This window comes from Petaurus breviceps, unplaced genomic scaffold (genome assembly GCF_028583685.1).
Source record: "Petaurus breviceps papuanus isolate PSGF00001 unplaced genomic scaffold, PetGlider_PUasm1.0 173, whole genome shotgun sequence".
Lineage (NCBI taxonomy): Eukaryota > Metazoa > Chordata > Mammalia > Diprotodontia > Petauridae > Petaurus > Petaurus breviceps.
In genome coordinates, this window is record NW_027185759.1 from 30882060 (window position 1) to 30895985 (window position 13926).

The 13926-nt window shown below is 39.2% G+C and overlaps 1 protein-coding gene across 5 annotated transcripts in view; it reads right to left on the reverse strand.

Moving 5' to 3' along the window:
- Positions 1-1097: 1097 nt before the first annotated feature.
- Positions 1098-13926, reverse strand: part of PHC3 (polyhomeotic homolog 3) — a 352648-nt gene continuing 339819 nt past the window's right edge. For all 5 annotated transcript variants that reach the window (XM_069083571.1, XM_069083574.1, XM_069083575.1 and 2 more), the window contains one exon: positions 1098-10393. In XM_069083571.1, the coding sequence (XP_068939672.1) occupies positions 10239-10393 (155 nt within the window). In that variant the 3' untranslated portion in view covers positions 1098-10238. The remainder of the gene's footprint in view (positions 10394-13926) is intronic.

The following is a 13926-nucleotide window of genomic DNA, read 5'->3' on the forward strand; positions in this document are numbered from 1 at the left end:
GTAATCCACCCAAAAACTGGTTTTAGGTATTAAAAACTGCAGTGATCCTTTAATCTGGTAATAGGCACCTAAAACAATCAAGAATTTCTTAACCAATGTTTGTGGATCACATTGAACATAGTAGGTATTTAATAATCGTTCAACTGAAGGCTGTGTCATAGTGCCTAGAGAAAACGTCCCCCAAAGTCTATAAAGAGAACCACATTTGCATCACCAGTGTAAAATCAGAAGGAACTCTAGAAGCCTCTTAACTTTACAGATATGGAAACAAGCCCAGAGAGGTTATAGTAACGGTCCACAGTCACACAGTTACTTGGTGTCTGAGAAAGGATCTGAACCCAGATATTCCTGACCCTTCTCTCCACATCAAAGGGCCCTCCGACTCCCTTTAAATAGACCACAGCTTCTTAGATCCTGCTGCCTGTTTCAACATAATTGGTTTCTTTTGTAACCCCATAAATTTTATGCATGTAAAAGTAGTATCTGAAGAGGGGTGCAGATTCTGGTAGCCTGCCATGGGGGTCTGTTCATGTGAGGGAGTGGAGGCCTGAGTGAGAGAATGCTGGCCCTGTTGCCAATACTCTGCATATGTGAAAGTGATTTTCCTGTGTTGTGGGTGGCAGTGCCGATTCTTTCACAGAAAGAGTCTGATAGGCGACTGCCAGGACCCCCCCAATGAGCAACAGTAAGTGATGAAGTCCCAAGCACAGGTGAGAGTGGGGGTAGCACCAGCCTTCCTCTTGGCCCTTGGCTGCTCCTCCTCCTCCTCCTCTGTGGGCCTTTGTCTCTCTTTCCTTCTTGAACCTTGACCAGTCACAACTGGAAACAGGGAGATACTGCTATCTGTAACGAAGCTTTGTCAGTTCTTCCTGAGTTCAGATCTGGCCTCAGATACTTAATAGCTGTGTAACCCTGGGCAAGTCACTGAACCCTATTTGCCTCAGTTTCCTCATCTGTAAAGTAAGTTGAAGAAGGAAATAACAAACCATTCCAGTATCTTTGCCGAGAAAACCCCGAGACCATGAAGAGTCAGACATGACTGGAAAAAAACTGAACGTGATGCATAGATGTAATACAAGGAAATTCAACACACCAGCCAAATGGGAAGAAGCGTTTATTTCTGAAGCAATGAACTTACAACTGGTCTACAATATATTATTGCAATATAAACAATATAAATAAGTGATCTTGTAGGTCCCTAAATCTCTACCCAAACCCATGTGAGGAAATGTTACAATAATGTTCTATATGAAAATGTGCAGGTACCAAAAGGTGCAATTACAAGCAAGTTTAAGCAGCAGAGTATAAGGTGCTTCAATTCAATAGTTGTGTTGCCACCAACAGACATATGAATGCTAAATTTTTACTTCACTTTTGCTACAATCCACAACAAATATGAAACTCTAAAGTTCATTCACATGCTACTTGTTAATATGAAAGTGCTTTTTTTTTCTTTAAAAAAATACATCAAATGGGCATAATCTGTTTTACATAGATCATGGTGTGCTCTTATACTGTAAAATTATTTTAACTTCATTTTCAGGCTATACATTTTAAAAGTTGAGCCATAGACACTAATCTAATTATCCTATTCAATGCTAAATTATTGTTTCATTTCCTGGTAAAGAATATTCCAATACAATACATGGTAAAGAATACACCTATATATAATTTTAACATTTGCTTTTTGCAAATATATTAAAACGTCTTGTTTTTATAGATACTTTTACATCTCATGACGCTTTGCTCATCCTTGGCGATCACATCCCACTACGAGGCTTTTATAATATAAGTATCCTGTTTTAGAACAAGGGGAGGAACAAGCTCAGAATGTGCGTAACGCTTCCTTGAGACAGCTTTAAATGGGGTTGTAAAATGTGCTGATTCAACAGAATGAGGCAATATACTGTTTGAAGCTTGAAATGTTTGGCACCACCGTCTGTGTCCATCCCTTTATACTGATTGCCATAATAATGAACCTCATTATGTAAAGAAGGATTTTGTTTGTGAGAAAGTAGATCACATATCTGTACGAGGAGCTTTTGAAAATCTAGTCTAACCCCAATTCATATAGGCTGAAAATCAGACATTTTAAATACTGTGTTGGATCTATGCAATTTAGTAGACTTCTGAAAAGCTCAAAATGATCCTGCCCAGTATATTCTGATGTACCAGGTAGTAAAAAAGATTAGATTATGATGAAGATCCATAAATGCATAAATTGAAGCTTTTAAAGATAATTTCATATTCACACCAAGTAAGGGTAAAAAAGCAAAAGGTTATCCTATCATAAACTTGGGTTTGTATCTTATACTTTACATAAATTTAGCTTAAATTCTAGTCTAATACAAATCCTAAGAGACTCAGCCCTCTTCAGAGAGGGAGAGGGGAAGGGGAGAGAATGAGAAGCTAGGACTCTGACTGACTTTGGGTGGCGATGCTCCTGTGCTTCCCAGTTCCTCTAAGGGACCTTCTAGGAGATAATCAAAAAACAAAAACTGGGGAACTTGAAAATTTTTCAGTGACCCAATACAACTTCATCCATTTCATACTTTTTATTGACTTTATTTTTAAGGTTTAAAGTTGTCAGACAGGAATGAAGTGCAATGAATTATTTTTTAAAAGTACAGCTGGTCAGCATGAAGCTTTTATGCCAGAATGGCAGTGTAAACGTAGTGGGACTTATAGCCCAGGGTTATAATAAAAATAATTCTGCCTGAGTAATGAATACTTTTCATTCAATTTTGTTTCTCAAATTCAAGCCCCTAGATTTTGTAACTTGATTTTGTCATTTGTAAGCCACGAGAATGTTCAGACTCAAGCGTGGCTGTCGGCCCCGGCTCAGCCTCTGAAGGATGCCCTGCTTTTCATTCCTGTCACCATCTCCTGTAACCTGCTCAGTATCCAGGCGCAGACCCATCACCCTGCTGGATACTTAGCAAAGATCCTCCCCCACACCATGGCACACTCAGAGTAGCTTACAGTTTCCCCCCACAAGACCCTACCAAGACTGGGGTAATTTCTAGAGAAAAATGCAACTAACAGATGCCAACCAAAAGAAGTTTGTGTTGCTTCCTAATACTTTTTAAGACACACTATTAGAAGATGGCAGAGCAATATGTTGCTGGGAGTCAGTCTTCTAACAACACCTCTCAAAATTAATATACACTGGAAAAAGAATAAAACCTTTAGAAAATCTCAAAATAAAATTAAAGTTCACCAAAAAGATAACGATGAAATTGAAGAAAAAGAACAAATGCATATAGAAGCAAAAACCTAAAAAAATATTCAGATGTTCAAATGGATCATTCCACATTCATTCAAATATTTAATGCAGGAGTTAAAATTGGCAAGAAAACCAGAATTAGAAAATTACTATGCTAAAAAGAGGGACCCAATATCCTGTGGGAGAACTGAACTGCATGATACCCCAAAGAAATCACCTCAGGCAGAGATAATGGAAAAAGTTACCCAAACTAAGAATAATTAAAAGTCTGAAAATACCAACTGTCAGAACAAAAATGGAGTGGAAGCAGGAAAAAACAAGCACAGAAAACAAACAGAAAAAGAAAAACTCTCACAAGAACAAGATCAGTCCATGATCAAAATCATTTACCTTCTTGACTCATGGAGTCCATCTGGCAGCTTAAGGACCAATGACCTAGAAGTTGCTGCCCAAATGAGAACATGACAATGTCCTTCCATTTATTCTTACACAGTTCTCAAACCTATCTCACCTTGAAGCTATTTGGAAACCAGAGATTTCTTAGACTTCTTGAACCCTTTTCTCTACCTGTAGAGTAAATGCACATAAATTATCACCTGCCATGATAAACAATATTCGTAGCAAGGATATGCATTATTCAACTCAAAATACCAATGGTGTTTGGAAAAATGACCTCATGAACTTGTTTGTAAATGTTTGGGTGAATCTTTATTAGCACTGAGAGTGCCAATTTTTGGAGTGTTAGTCATGGATACTGGATAAAATCCTCCTACCATTTAAAAAAGGAAATTGACAAATTTACAAAATATGCCATTTTATGACCCATAACCAGTCTAAGACTGCTTCCATTCATCACTGCTATCAGCATGAACAGACTTAAAGAAATTACTTGGCTACAATTTAGAACAGAACAAAGAGAAGGAAAAGTTAATTTTAAAAAGTGGACAATAGTTTCCTTAACTACAAGACTTAAGCTGAAACATTCTTCCTCCTGATGTAAACATGAAAACTGGAGTTAACTGATTTTACACATCTTTAGTAAAAGCCTGGATGTTTTCAGTTCATTCAATTTAAAAATCTATGATAAAAACCTATGGATTCAATAATGATTATAAAGTAGTTTTTAAGCCAATAAACTATTTTAACTATACATCATACATATTAACCTCTATGATGATTACTTAAACCATCTTTAACATGAGGCTGTTATGAACCTTAACACACTGTGTGTGTATACAGACACATATACATAAATATTTAGAAACATAGTTTAAAACTATATGGTACCCATATAATGCTATACATTTAAACCCATTTTACCTTTACTCTATTTTTAAAATTTTAATTTGTTTCTAGCCTGCTACTTTTTAACATTTTAAACTCCCCTGCACAGGTACTTATGGCTCTGTTTACAGAAACGGTGTACCATTCCCTGGAAAAATAATAACTATACCTTTGAAAGGTATTCCAAAAAAGCAGGATGATAGTGAGGGAAAGTATTATTCTGCAGTAAAAGGCCCTAGGCAGAATCCCATTTTGTGCCTCCCTTTATATCCCACAGTACCCTCTGCACCCTACCTCCCCACACTTGGGGCAGCTAGGTGGTGCAGTGAATAGAGCACCGGCCCTGGAGTCAGGAGGACCTGAGTTCAAATCTGGCCTCAGACACTTGACACACTAGCCATGTGACTTTGGGCAAGTCACTTAACCCCAAATGCCCTCCAAAAAGCAAAAACAAAACAAAACAAAAAAAATCCAAAATCCTACCTCCCCAAACTGGCCACTACCATGTCATTATTTTCTAGAAAAATTTTGGGAGATGAGAGGCAGTTAAACACAAATCTCTACCTTTGTATGAAAGTAGATTTTGCTCAGTATCCAAACAGAAGGGCATTTTCAGAAAGGAAACAACTTCCAAGGCTAAAAAAGGAACACTGTGTTGTGCATTAAGGAGGAGGAGGGAAGAGAAGATTTGTAGCTCTCAAAGCCTAGGAGGACCGTACAAGAATTCACAACCTTATTTTCTCTAGGGTGGGATGACACTTTTAAAAAGTCACACAAAAAACATAATGAAACACAAGATAGTGCAATTAAGACCAAGTTTACTTCCAAGTGCCTCAAAGCAGTAAGAAGAAGAAACTGGGAGCTAATTTTATCAAAATATTCATTCAGGGAAAGGGGAGGATTACATGGAACTCATGCTTCTTATACACTGGGCATCTTTTAGCAGTCTGGTTAAATTTCAATAGGCCTAAAATACTGTATGTTTACTGATTTTTAAAAATTATTTATGTGGGGTGGCTAAGTGGCACAGTGAATACAGCACTGGCCCTGGAGTCAGGAGGACCTGAGTTCAAATCCAGCCTCAGATACTTAACGCAAAACTAGCCATGTGACCTTGGGCAAGTCACTTAACCCCAATTGCCCTACCTTCCCCCCTCCAAAAAGCAAAAAGAAAAATCTAAAAAAAAAAATCATTTATGAAGAGGAAAGGCAAATACTTACCAAATACTTTTATCACTAAATTGCTACAAGTGTGACTATACACTTCTTGAATTTAATAGGTTTTACTTTGAAAAATCAAGAGTTGTTTAGCAAAATACAGAGAGGACTGAGGTCTTTTTAGCCTATCACTGTACAGATACAGCCACAACTGAGCATCAAAAATGCCATTCTAGAACTTGAAACAGTGCCTTTTTGTATGAGATGTTTCAAATTAATTTTTCAGTGTCTGATAGAGAAAATTAATCTCTGAATGTCAGAACTTTTCTGCTGTAGTGGCTGTCATCCTTTTCCAACTAATGCTCAAGTCAATAACTCCTGGTAAAATTACATTAGGAATCTTTCTTTGCTGTCATTCAATTCCTACTACTCTGAAGCCTCACTGAGGCATGGAGGTAACTGGGGCCCACGTTTGGCAGTTCCTAGCAAGTCCAAAAGCTTGAAGGACAAGTGAGTATATACATGGTGCCCAATGGAGGGCAGCATCCACCTTGAGGAAAAGAGGTCCCTGAAGTTCTTCAATTAAAATATCCTTGCTAATTACACCTGGTTCCTGAAGATTAGATGTGGGTGTATCTAGGTGACCCCTGAAGCCCTTTCCAATCTATAATCCTGTGCACTGCACTCTAGTTTTTGAATCAGAAGGTTTGTTTGCCCCTAACTTTCCCCAGTGCCTCACTACAGACAGACAGACAGACAGACACACACACACACACACACACACACTTTCTCTCTCTGCAAAAGAAACACAATGAGCACATGGTGTGCATAAGTGGGCTTCTCTACATTTTGCCCACTTATTTTACTGGAGTTCACCCATCACTAAAGTCTGAAGTTTCTTTCACAAAATCCTCTCTTCAGGGGCTTTATGCCAAGGATTCTAGGAATATGCTATGTGAGTAAGAACCTCTCAGTCAATGACAGTGGCCAGTGAGTAGATTTGTCCTCACAGTTCACCAATCCTAAGTCGGTCACTACAGCCTGTGGGCGAAGAGCCCACCAAAAGCTCCAGAGGTGCAGCCGTGCTGCCTCTTGGCCCCCACCTCCCTTTTAAGCAGCAAACAGCATCAAGTTCGTTTATCTCATCGTTTCATGAGCTCGACATGACTCTAGGAAGATGCTGCCATCTCTGCACTGGTTTAGTCCTGAGCTGGTTGTAGCTGTGTGAGCATCTATAGCCCACCACAATTATCCCTATGTTGCTTAAAGATTTTACTACATTTCACTAAATGAGAGAAAGTACAGAGTGTCAGATTTAGTCCTAAAACATGTTTTGGAATAGGACGCTATAACAATTTCAGGGAATTGATGTGTCAAAAACTGTTCAAGTGTGTACTTGCAGCAACACTTTTCAATCTGTTCTACTGTTTCAATCTACAAGAGAAGCTGAAAATAAACACTGGGATACTTGAAAAAATACCCTTTGCATTTAAGAACCAGGTGCCACATGACTACTCCATTTTACAGGGAAGGATTCTGTTCTGGGTCCCTGGGTCCCATGTGATAGTGCCAGTTCCCCTTCCCTGCCCTGCTCATATAACTCCCCTGACCCTGGCATCACCCACCACCCTGAGGCAGGCCCAAGGGTCTTGGTCAATTTAAAAGCACCATCTAATGAGGGCAGACTGGCAGCCATAAAAACATTTCAAGATGGTGCTCTGCCTCAAGCTGCACCACAGACCATGAGATCTGCATATACACATCTTAAATGTAAATTTAATTCATTTCATAGAGGAAATAGATATTTAAATGAATTTTCTCTCCCAGTTTATCATTTCTTCCTCAAGAACAATTCACAGCTTAAATCAGGCAAGAGCTCACATTACTTTTTGAGGGAGAGGTGAGTGCAAATTGAAAAAAAAATATGTCCTTTAATAGTGCTCACCTGTACCATTAAAAACCCAGAGACAACAGTACTCTAAGATAATATAAAATTAATTTACCTACAAAGCCAATTCGGAATCAGATGCTATACTCATTTTAGGACATGGAAGAGGGTAAAATATCTTTTGTTTTATGTTTTCTATATATTATGTAGGTCTGAAGCTATGGAACTTAAAATAGCTAAATCGTTCAGGAAAAAACAGCGTTTGTTGAAAGCAAATGAGTCAATTCTCATTAAAATTTGTTTAAAGAAACAAATGTGTGGTTTATGTTGAAGTTATCTGTTTTGTTTCATGGGAAAAGGGAAGATTTGTAAGAGGAGTTAAGTAGCTCAGGTGCATTTGGGACAAAGTGCTAAAAATGGCCAGTGGGTAATACTTGTTGATGGCTACTGAAGAAAAACACCTAACTGCAGAACAATCCACTCCACGATAAGTTTCAACTACCTTGTAATTTCAACATCGATTAGCAACATGTCCCAAGAGGCGTTTTCCATTGTTACAAGACTAAGTCTTGGTTAGCTAATACTGAGCGACCAACCAACTGATGCCTAAACCATCTCGAGCAGGAACAGAGGTCAACCATGGTAGGAAGTAGTCAGTCTTCTACTGGTGTCTGGGTTACTACCAGTGGTAACCTTCTGACACCCAGGAAACTAACTACCCACCCATCTTCTCTTCTGCACACCTAGGGAATGATGAAGAGGTAAATCTAGGAGGAAGATGAGAAGGAAGGAATGGGGGGAGGAGACATTTCAAAGCCAAATCTACAACTTTTTGTGGTCTTAAATTTTCTGGGCTGCTGTTCCTTACCACTAAGCATGAGATTACACAGGTGTTTTCCTTCAAATTTTCCCCTACTAATTAAAGGTTTGATAAGACAAGTCTCCATAAACTACTGAAGGCCTGGAAGATAAGCCTTGCTATTCCTAGACAAAGATAACTATCAATAAGCATTTTTTAAAATATCACAACACAAAAGAATCCCAACAAATCATTCACTTGGACAGGAACATCTAAAAGATTAAAAAAATTACCCTCTGTGTTTCTGTATAAAAATAACCTCTAAGGTACACAAAGCCAAAAGATAAATATCTGCGATATCTTTAGTCTCACACTAGCTAAAGAGCGACGGAACCAAATGAAACCCTTGGGTCTATTTTCTCTACTCAACATATGCCCGATCCCTGCATGTGCTCCCTCCAAAGAGCCCATACATGAGTCACAGGCAGAGAAGACGGGGCTATTTCCTCACAATGAAGGAGAATAAGAAAACCAATAAATGGTACTTCCTCCCCCCCAAAGTGTCATGTGATCATAATTCTTTTTTTAAACTTCATTTTCAAAACTTTGTGATGTATGGGGTGTGTGTGTGCGTGTGTTTACCTATATTATAAATGACAGCGATTTATCATTATCATTCAACAGAATTTGCACTGCTTTCTGTAACACTGCAGAACCCTAACTTTCTGAATTGGGACATTTGAATTTTTAAAATACATTTTCTCCTTGTGGCACACAAGACCAATTCACAGCTCTGATGAAAAGGTAGGAACATCCAGGAGCTATCACCTGGCAAATGCCAGGTGAACTACTATAAAGGAAAAGGAGAAGTTCCATTCTTCCTGGACCCACATGCTGACCCACTAAACCCACCCCAAAAGCAGTAAGAGAAGCCTCCCCTGCTCCTGCCTGCCTGCCTGCCTGCCTGGCAGTGCTTGGGCACCAGTCCATGAAGACTCAAGGACATTATGCCTTGAACCTTCATCGGGGCACAGAAGCCCACAAATATCAAAGACATGCATGGGGTCCAGCATGGTCTGGCTGCTGCTAACACTGCCGCGTCAGTACTGCTAGAATTGCAAAAATACCGTACGGAGCTTTTATGTTACAGAACTAATATTACCGTCTTGAATTTAGTTGGCAGCTTTTTTTTCTGAACAATTTTAAACACATTCTACATATTACCTTTCCTATGTTTTTTAAAACATCTCATAGTTGGGGGCAAGTATTATAATCCCATTTTGCTTAGAGAAACAGCAGGGAAAAGTGATTTTTTTCCTCAGTCACACAGTAGGTCAATGGTGGAGTCAAGAACAGAAATCAAGTCTCCTGACTTCTAGTCACTGTGAAGACAACAACCCTCTCAAGCATATGTTCAGCAAGTCTGGAAAACTCAGAATGAATGACTATGACATCATTTTTGAGACTTTCTATCATCTCTGCTGGCACATTCTTCTAGAACGTGAAACAACCTAAATCAGGCTGAAGGGGAATGTGAAGAGGATCTACTTGCACCATCTGTAACAAGCATCTTCCCCAGCACATTCTACCCTGCCCAGAGTGTTTCTGCACACCCCTTTTCCTTGGGCCACCCTCTAGCTTACCATGCCTTCAGGGGTATCTGCACTTCATCAACCTACAAGATTTCTTTCAGGAATGCTGGCTTCTTGGAAGCCTTGGCAGGCTCCTGAATCTGGAGGAGAGGGTATGAATGCTGGGAGAGATTTCGATGGGTTTTGCCTCACACCACAGTACAAGTAACCTGTTGAGTAGACGTTAGCTTACAACTTTACAAATTTGAGAAAAGCCAGAATGTCGTCTCAAAAGCCTCCATCTCAAACTTGTTAGGATTCCTTCAGTGAGTTGATCCGTGCACAGATTTTCAAGGCAGGGCCCAGCTTGATATTCATTGCACTCATGAGGTGGTCCTCTTTCAGTAAGAGAAGAGCTTGTCCATCAATCTCCTGTGCTCTAAATTCGTCGGCAATATCCTGACAACCTGTAATTAAGAGCAGAAGCAGCATGTTAGAAACAACATGTACATCAGACACCACATTTCCCTCTTAACAGGGTCTAAGGTATTGCCAAGTACCCTTCAGTAGCTATCTGCTGAAAAACTAATGAAATGCATGTATAACACTCTTGGGCTCCGGAAGGAAAAAAAGGGATCATGTGATGATGCCATTGTAAAGATAATAATTAATTCCAGGTACTTATAAAATGAGGCAACTTTTAATTTTTTTCCATACATGGCTAGGTTTAGAATTACTTTTAAACATTGTGCACAGCAGCCTTGCTCTAAAAAAAACAAAAACCCCAGCATAGTTCTGTTGGTTTAACAGCTCCATCAGTGGAGTTCAGATGGAAGGCTGAAAGGGAGTGGGACATAATATTGTTTTTAAGACTATGTATCTCCCTAATGCAGCACACCACAAGATGTTAGTAATAATGAGCTTATTTTTGGAAAATAACCATTTCATTCAAAAGAGGACTGACATATCAAGACATCTCTCCATTTCAAATCCTGACTCTGAAGGAGTCACTTCTTTCCAAAGCTGCAGAGTTCTGTGGCCATCATCCCCGTCACATGCACAGCAATCACTAGCTAATTATATCTAAAGAAGATTTCATCTTTCCCCCAGACCAACAAGAACCCATCCTAGCTGCTGGTATCATTTGAAACACATACAGCACTTAAAGACAGCTTAGATCAATTGTCCCACAGCTTAATTAATAGATTTAATGATCAAATCTAAGTAAGTATGATCAGTCACAGGCAGTGGCAGCCAGCAGCAGCAAGAACATGACAATTCTGAGAAATGTCTTATCCTTTCTTTCGTTCTTCATGAAGAAAGAATCTAAGAGTGATGAGCTGAAAAGCCAGAAAATTGGGACAGAAGAATTCTCTGCATGGTGAGGCAATTATAAAACTCTAACACCATCATGAGTTGTGCTGTTATGATTAACGATACAAAGTAACAGTGTGCTTAACCGCTTTTTAATTCCAGCGCCCTTTACAAGGGAAACTACATGGAGAGAAAATAGGTAAGTGAAGCTGGTCCGCTGAATCTCAACACCCCAGACAGGCAAGAATATCAATTATTTTTTCTAACATAAGCTGCTTTTCCTCCCACAAAACTGCCTTACCAGATCACTGCTTAACTCCTACTAAGACCATAAGTCCTGGCCAGTCATTGGAATATGTTTCCCTTGTGTTTACCAAGTTACCATTCCTTTCTGGTTTTGGTTTTTAATTCCATTTTCTAATTGGATTTTTCCCTTACCTTGGAAATCTTTGTTTCAATAATATCTCAGGCTTTTCTCAACTGATTCTTTAGTCCCCTTCACAAACATTTTATTGAGTTCCTCAACTCCTCACATAGAGAAATTATGGAGTTAAACTGGAATTACTCACCCTGGAGAAGTCCCTTTTCCATTCCCACATAGAGCTCTCAACAAAACTGGGCAGAGAGAAAGTGACTAATCTTGCATCTACTTGTAACTTAGCCTTCTTTTTATGGGAAAATGTAAGATTCTTCTCTCGTCAGTCTTATTTAAAAGAGCACAGGAAATAAAAGAAGATAGGTGTAACTCAGCCTTTTCTCGGGCAGCACATGCAGTAAGAGGGAACTCAGATCCTAAGAGTAACATTTGGGAAGAGAAGAAGGGAATTCTCCATGAGGAGAAACGCCTCATTACACGTTCTTGTTCCTCAGTGTAAAACGGGAACCTAATGAAAAATATGCTGGAATTTCCGAGCGGGTGGTAAAAATATTCCCTAAATAATAAAAAGGTTAAAGTGAATGAAAGCAAATTTCTGGGAAAGTGTGATTTCAAGGGGCCGTGAAATCTTCAGTATCGAGGCTACAACTTTCATATCCTAAGCACAGAATAAGATTAATAGGGTTATAGCTATATATTAATGTGCAATAAGCCAGAGAGAACAGGAAGTTGTTTTTCTTAGAATTAAGATAATTTGCATCTAGAAACCAATTAGAGAAAAAATGAATTTCACAAGTTTTCCTCCAGACAAATGGTATTTGGTACAACTTGGGTACTGCATCCACTCTGTTCACTGTTAAAACAAATACTGCTGGTGCCTACGTGATTTCTGTGGTGTATACAAAATACAGACCACATCCGTATATACACAGCCTTCTGTCTCCCTAGAATAGCTGGTAAAAGGACCCACAAGTCAGTAATAAAACAATGACATTTCTTGACATGGATTCCTAATAGTGAAACTGGATTGTTGTATGTGCTGGAAGCAAGTATCTTGCCAATTTGTGGGGGAGGAGGGGTGTAGAACAACAAGAAAATCCCTCGTTTCCCCAAAATCCCATCATCAATTAGGGATGAGGAAAAAAGATCCCTTGCCCATCTGTACTATTATAATAGGAATTTCTTGAGTATAACTATGATCCCCAATATAGTCATAGTCCTAGCTACAGAAGGAAGTGATATGCCCAGGACCATTCTTTTCTGAGCCTTCAAAGAAAAGCTGCCATGAGGAGCAATGTGTTTCCCACCTGGAAGGTCAGTGGGGACAAATTAAGATCATTTGGGAAATCCTGAGAAGTTCATTACATCAAGGCTTTGAGTAAATATCCCAAATCAACTTACAGTAAACAGAAAGGCATAGAATGTGTCACTTCAGACCTCTGCTTTCCTCTGAGTAGGGAGGCAGGGCCCATGCAAGCTGTAATACAGTCATGCTTATATGGAGAATAAAAGATGATAAAACTGTTGGACCAAATACAAGAGGGCCTGGAGAAAGAAGGCAGAATATTCTCAATTCTGAGAACAAATAAATTACTACTGATCACAAAAAATTCTTCCTTTAGGACAAACTCATGGGGAAATACCCTTTCCTTAGAAAGAAAACTACACTGTTCAGAAAGAAGTCCCCAAGTGAGCTCTAGGGGAGCCACACAAAGCACATGAAGAAAATTTATTGTTCTGACAAGATCCCTTACTTTGTAAGCTCTCTTTGAGGGCAAACTTTGGAGAGAGGCTCTAACTAATCCCCTAAGACAGAGTGTAAATGGAAGTTATTTACCCAAACAAGTCAGAGTCCCTTATAAATAACCCACTCTCACAGAAGAAAGGAAAGAGTCAAAGTGATCTATTTGATCAATGTGGAGAAATAATTCTATGTTATCAAAGGTCTAACATTAATTCCCAATACCTGATGACAAAATAACTGGATCATTACTGAGAATTATTAGCAATAAGGAATTTTATTTCCCTCCAAGTGAAGCCAATTTGACAATTTTTACCTAAAGGTACCACCTCTGCCTGTCCTCGGGCATGGGGCTCCTGCTGCAGGACAGACAGACCCTCCCAAGAAATCAGGCAACAATGCCTGTGTGTGTGAAAGTGACCTACTGCCTCCAACCCTGGAACACACAGGTCAGACAGAAGTGTTCCCAAAACCAGTTCCTGCGCATAATCATGTGCTTTCACCACCATGAAAGCCTCAAGGTATGTCTGAGGCATTGTTGGGACAACTACCATTTCTGACATAAAAAA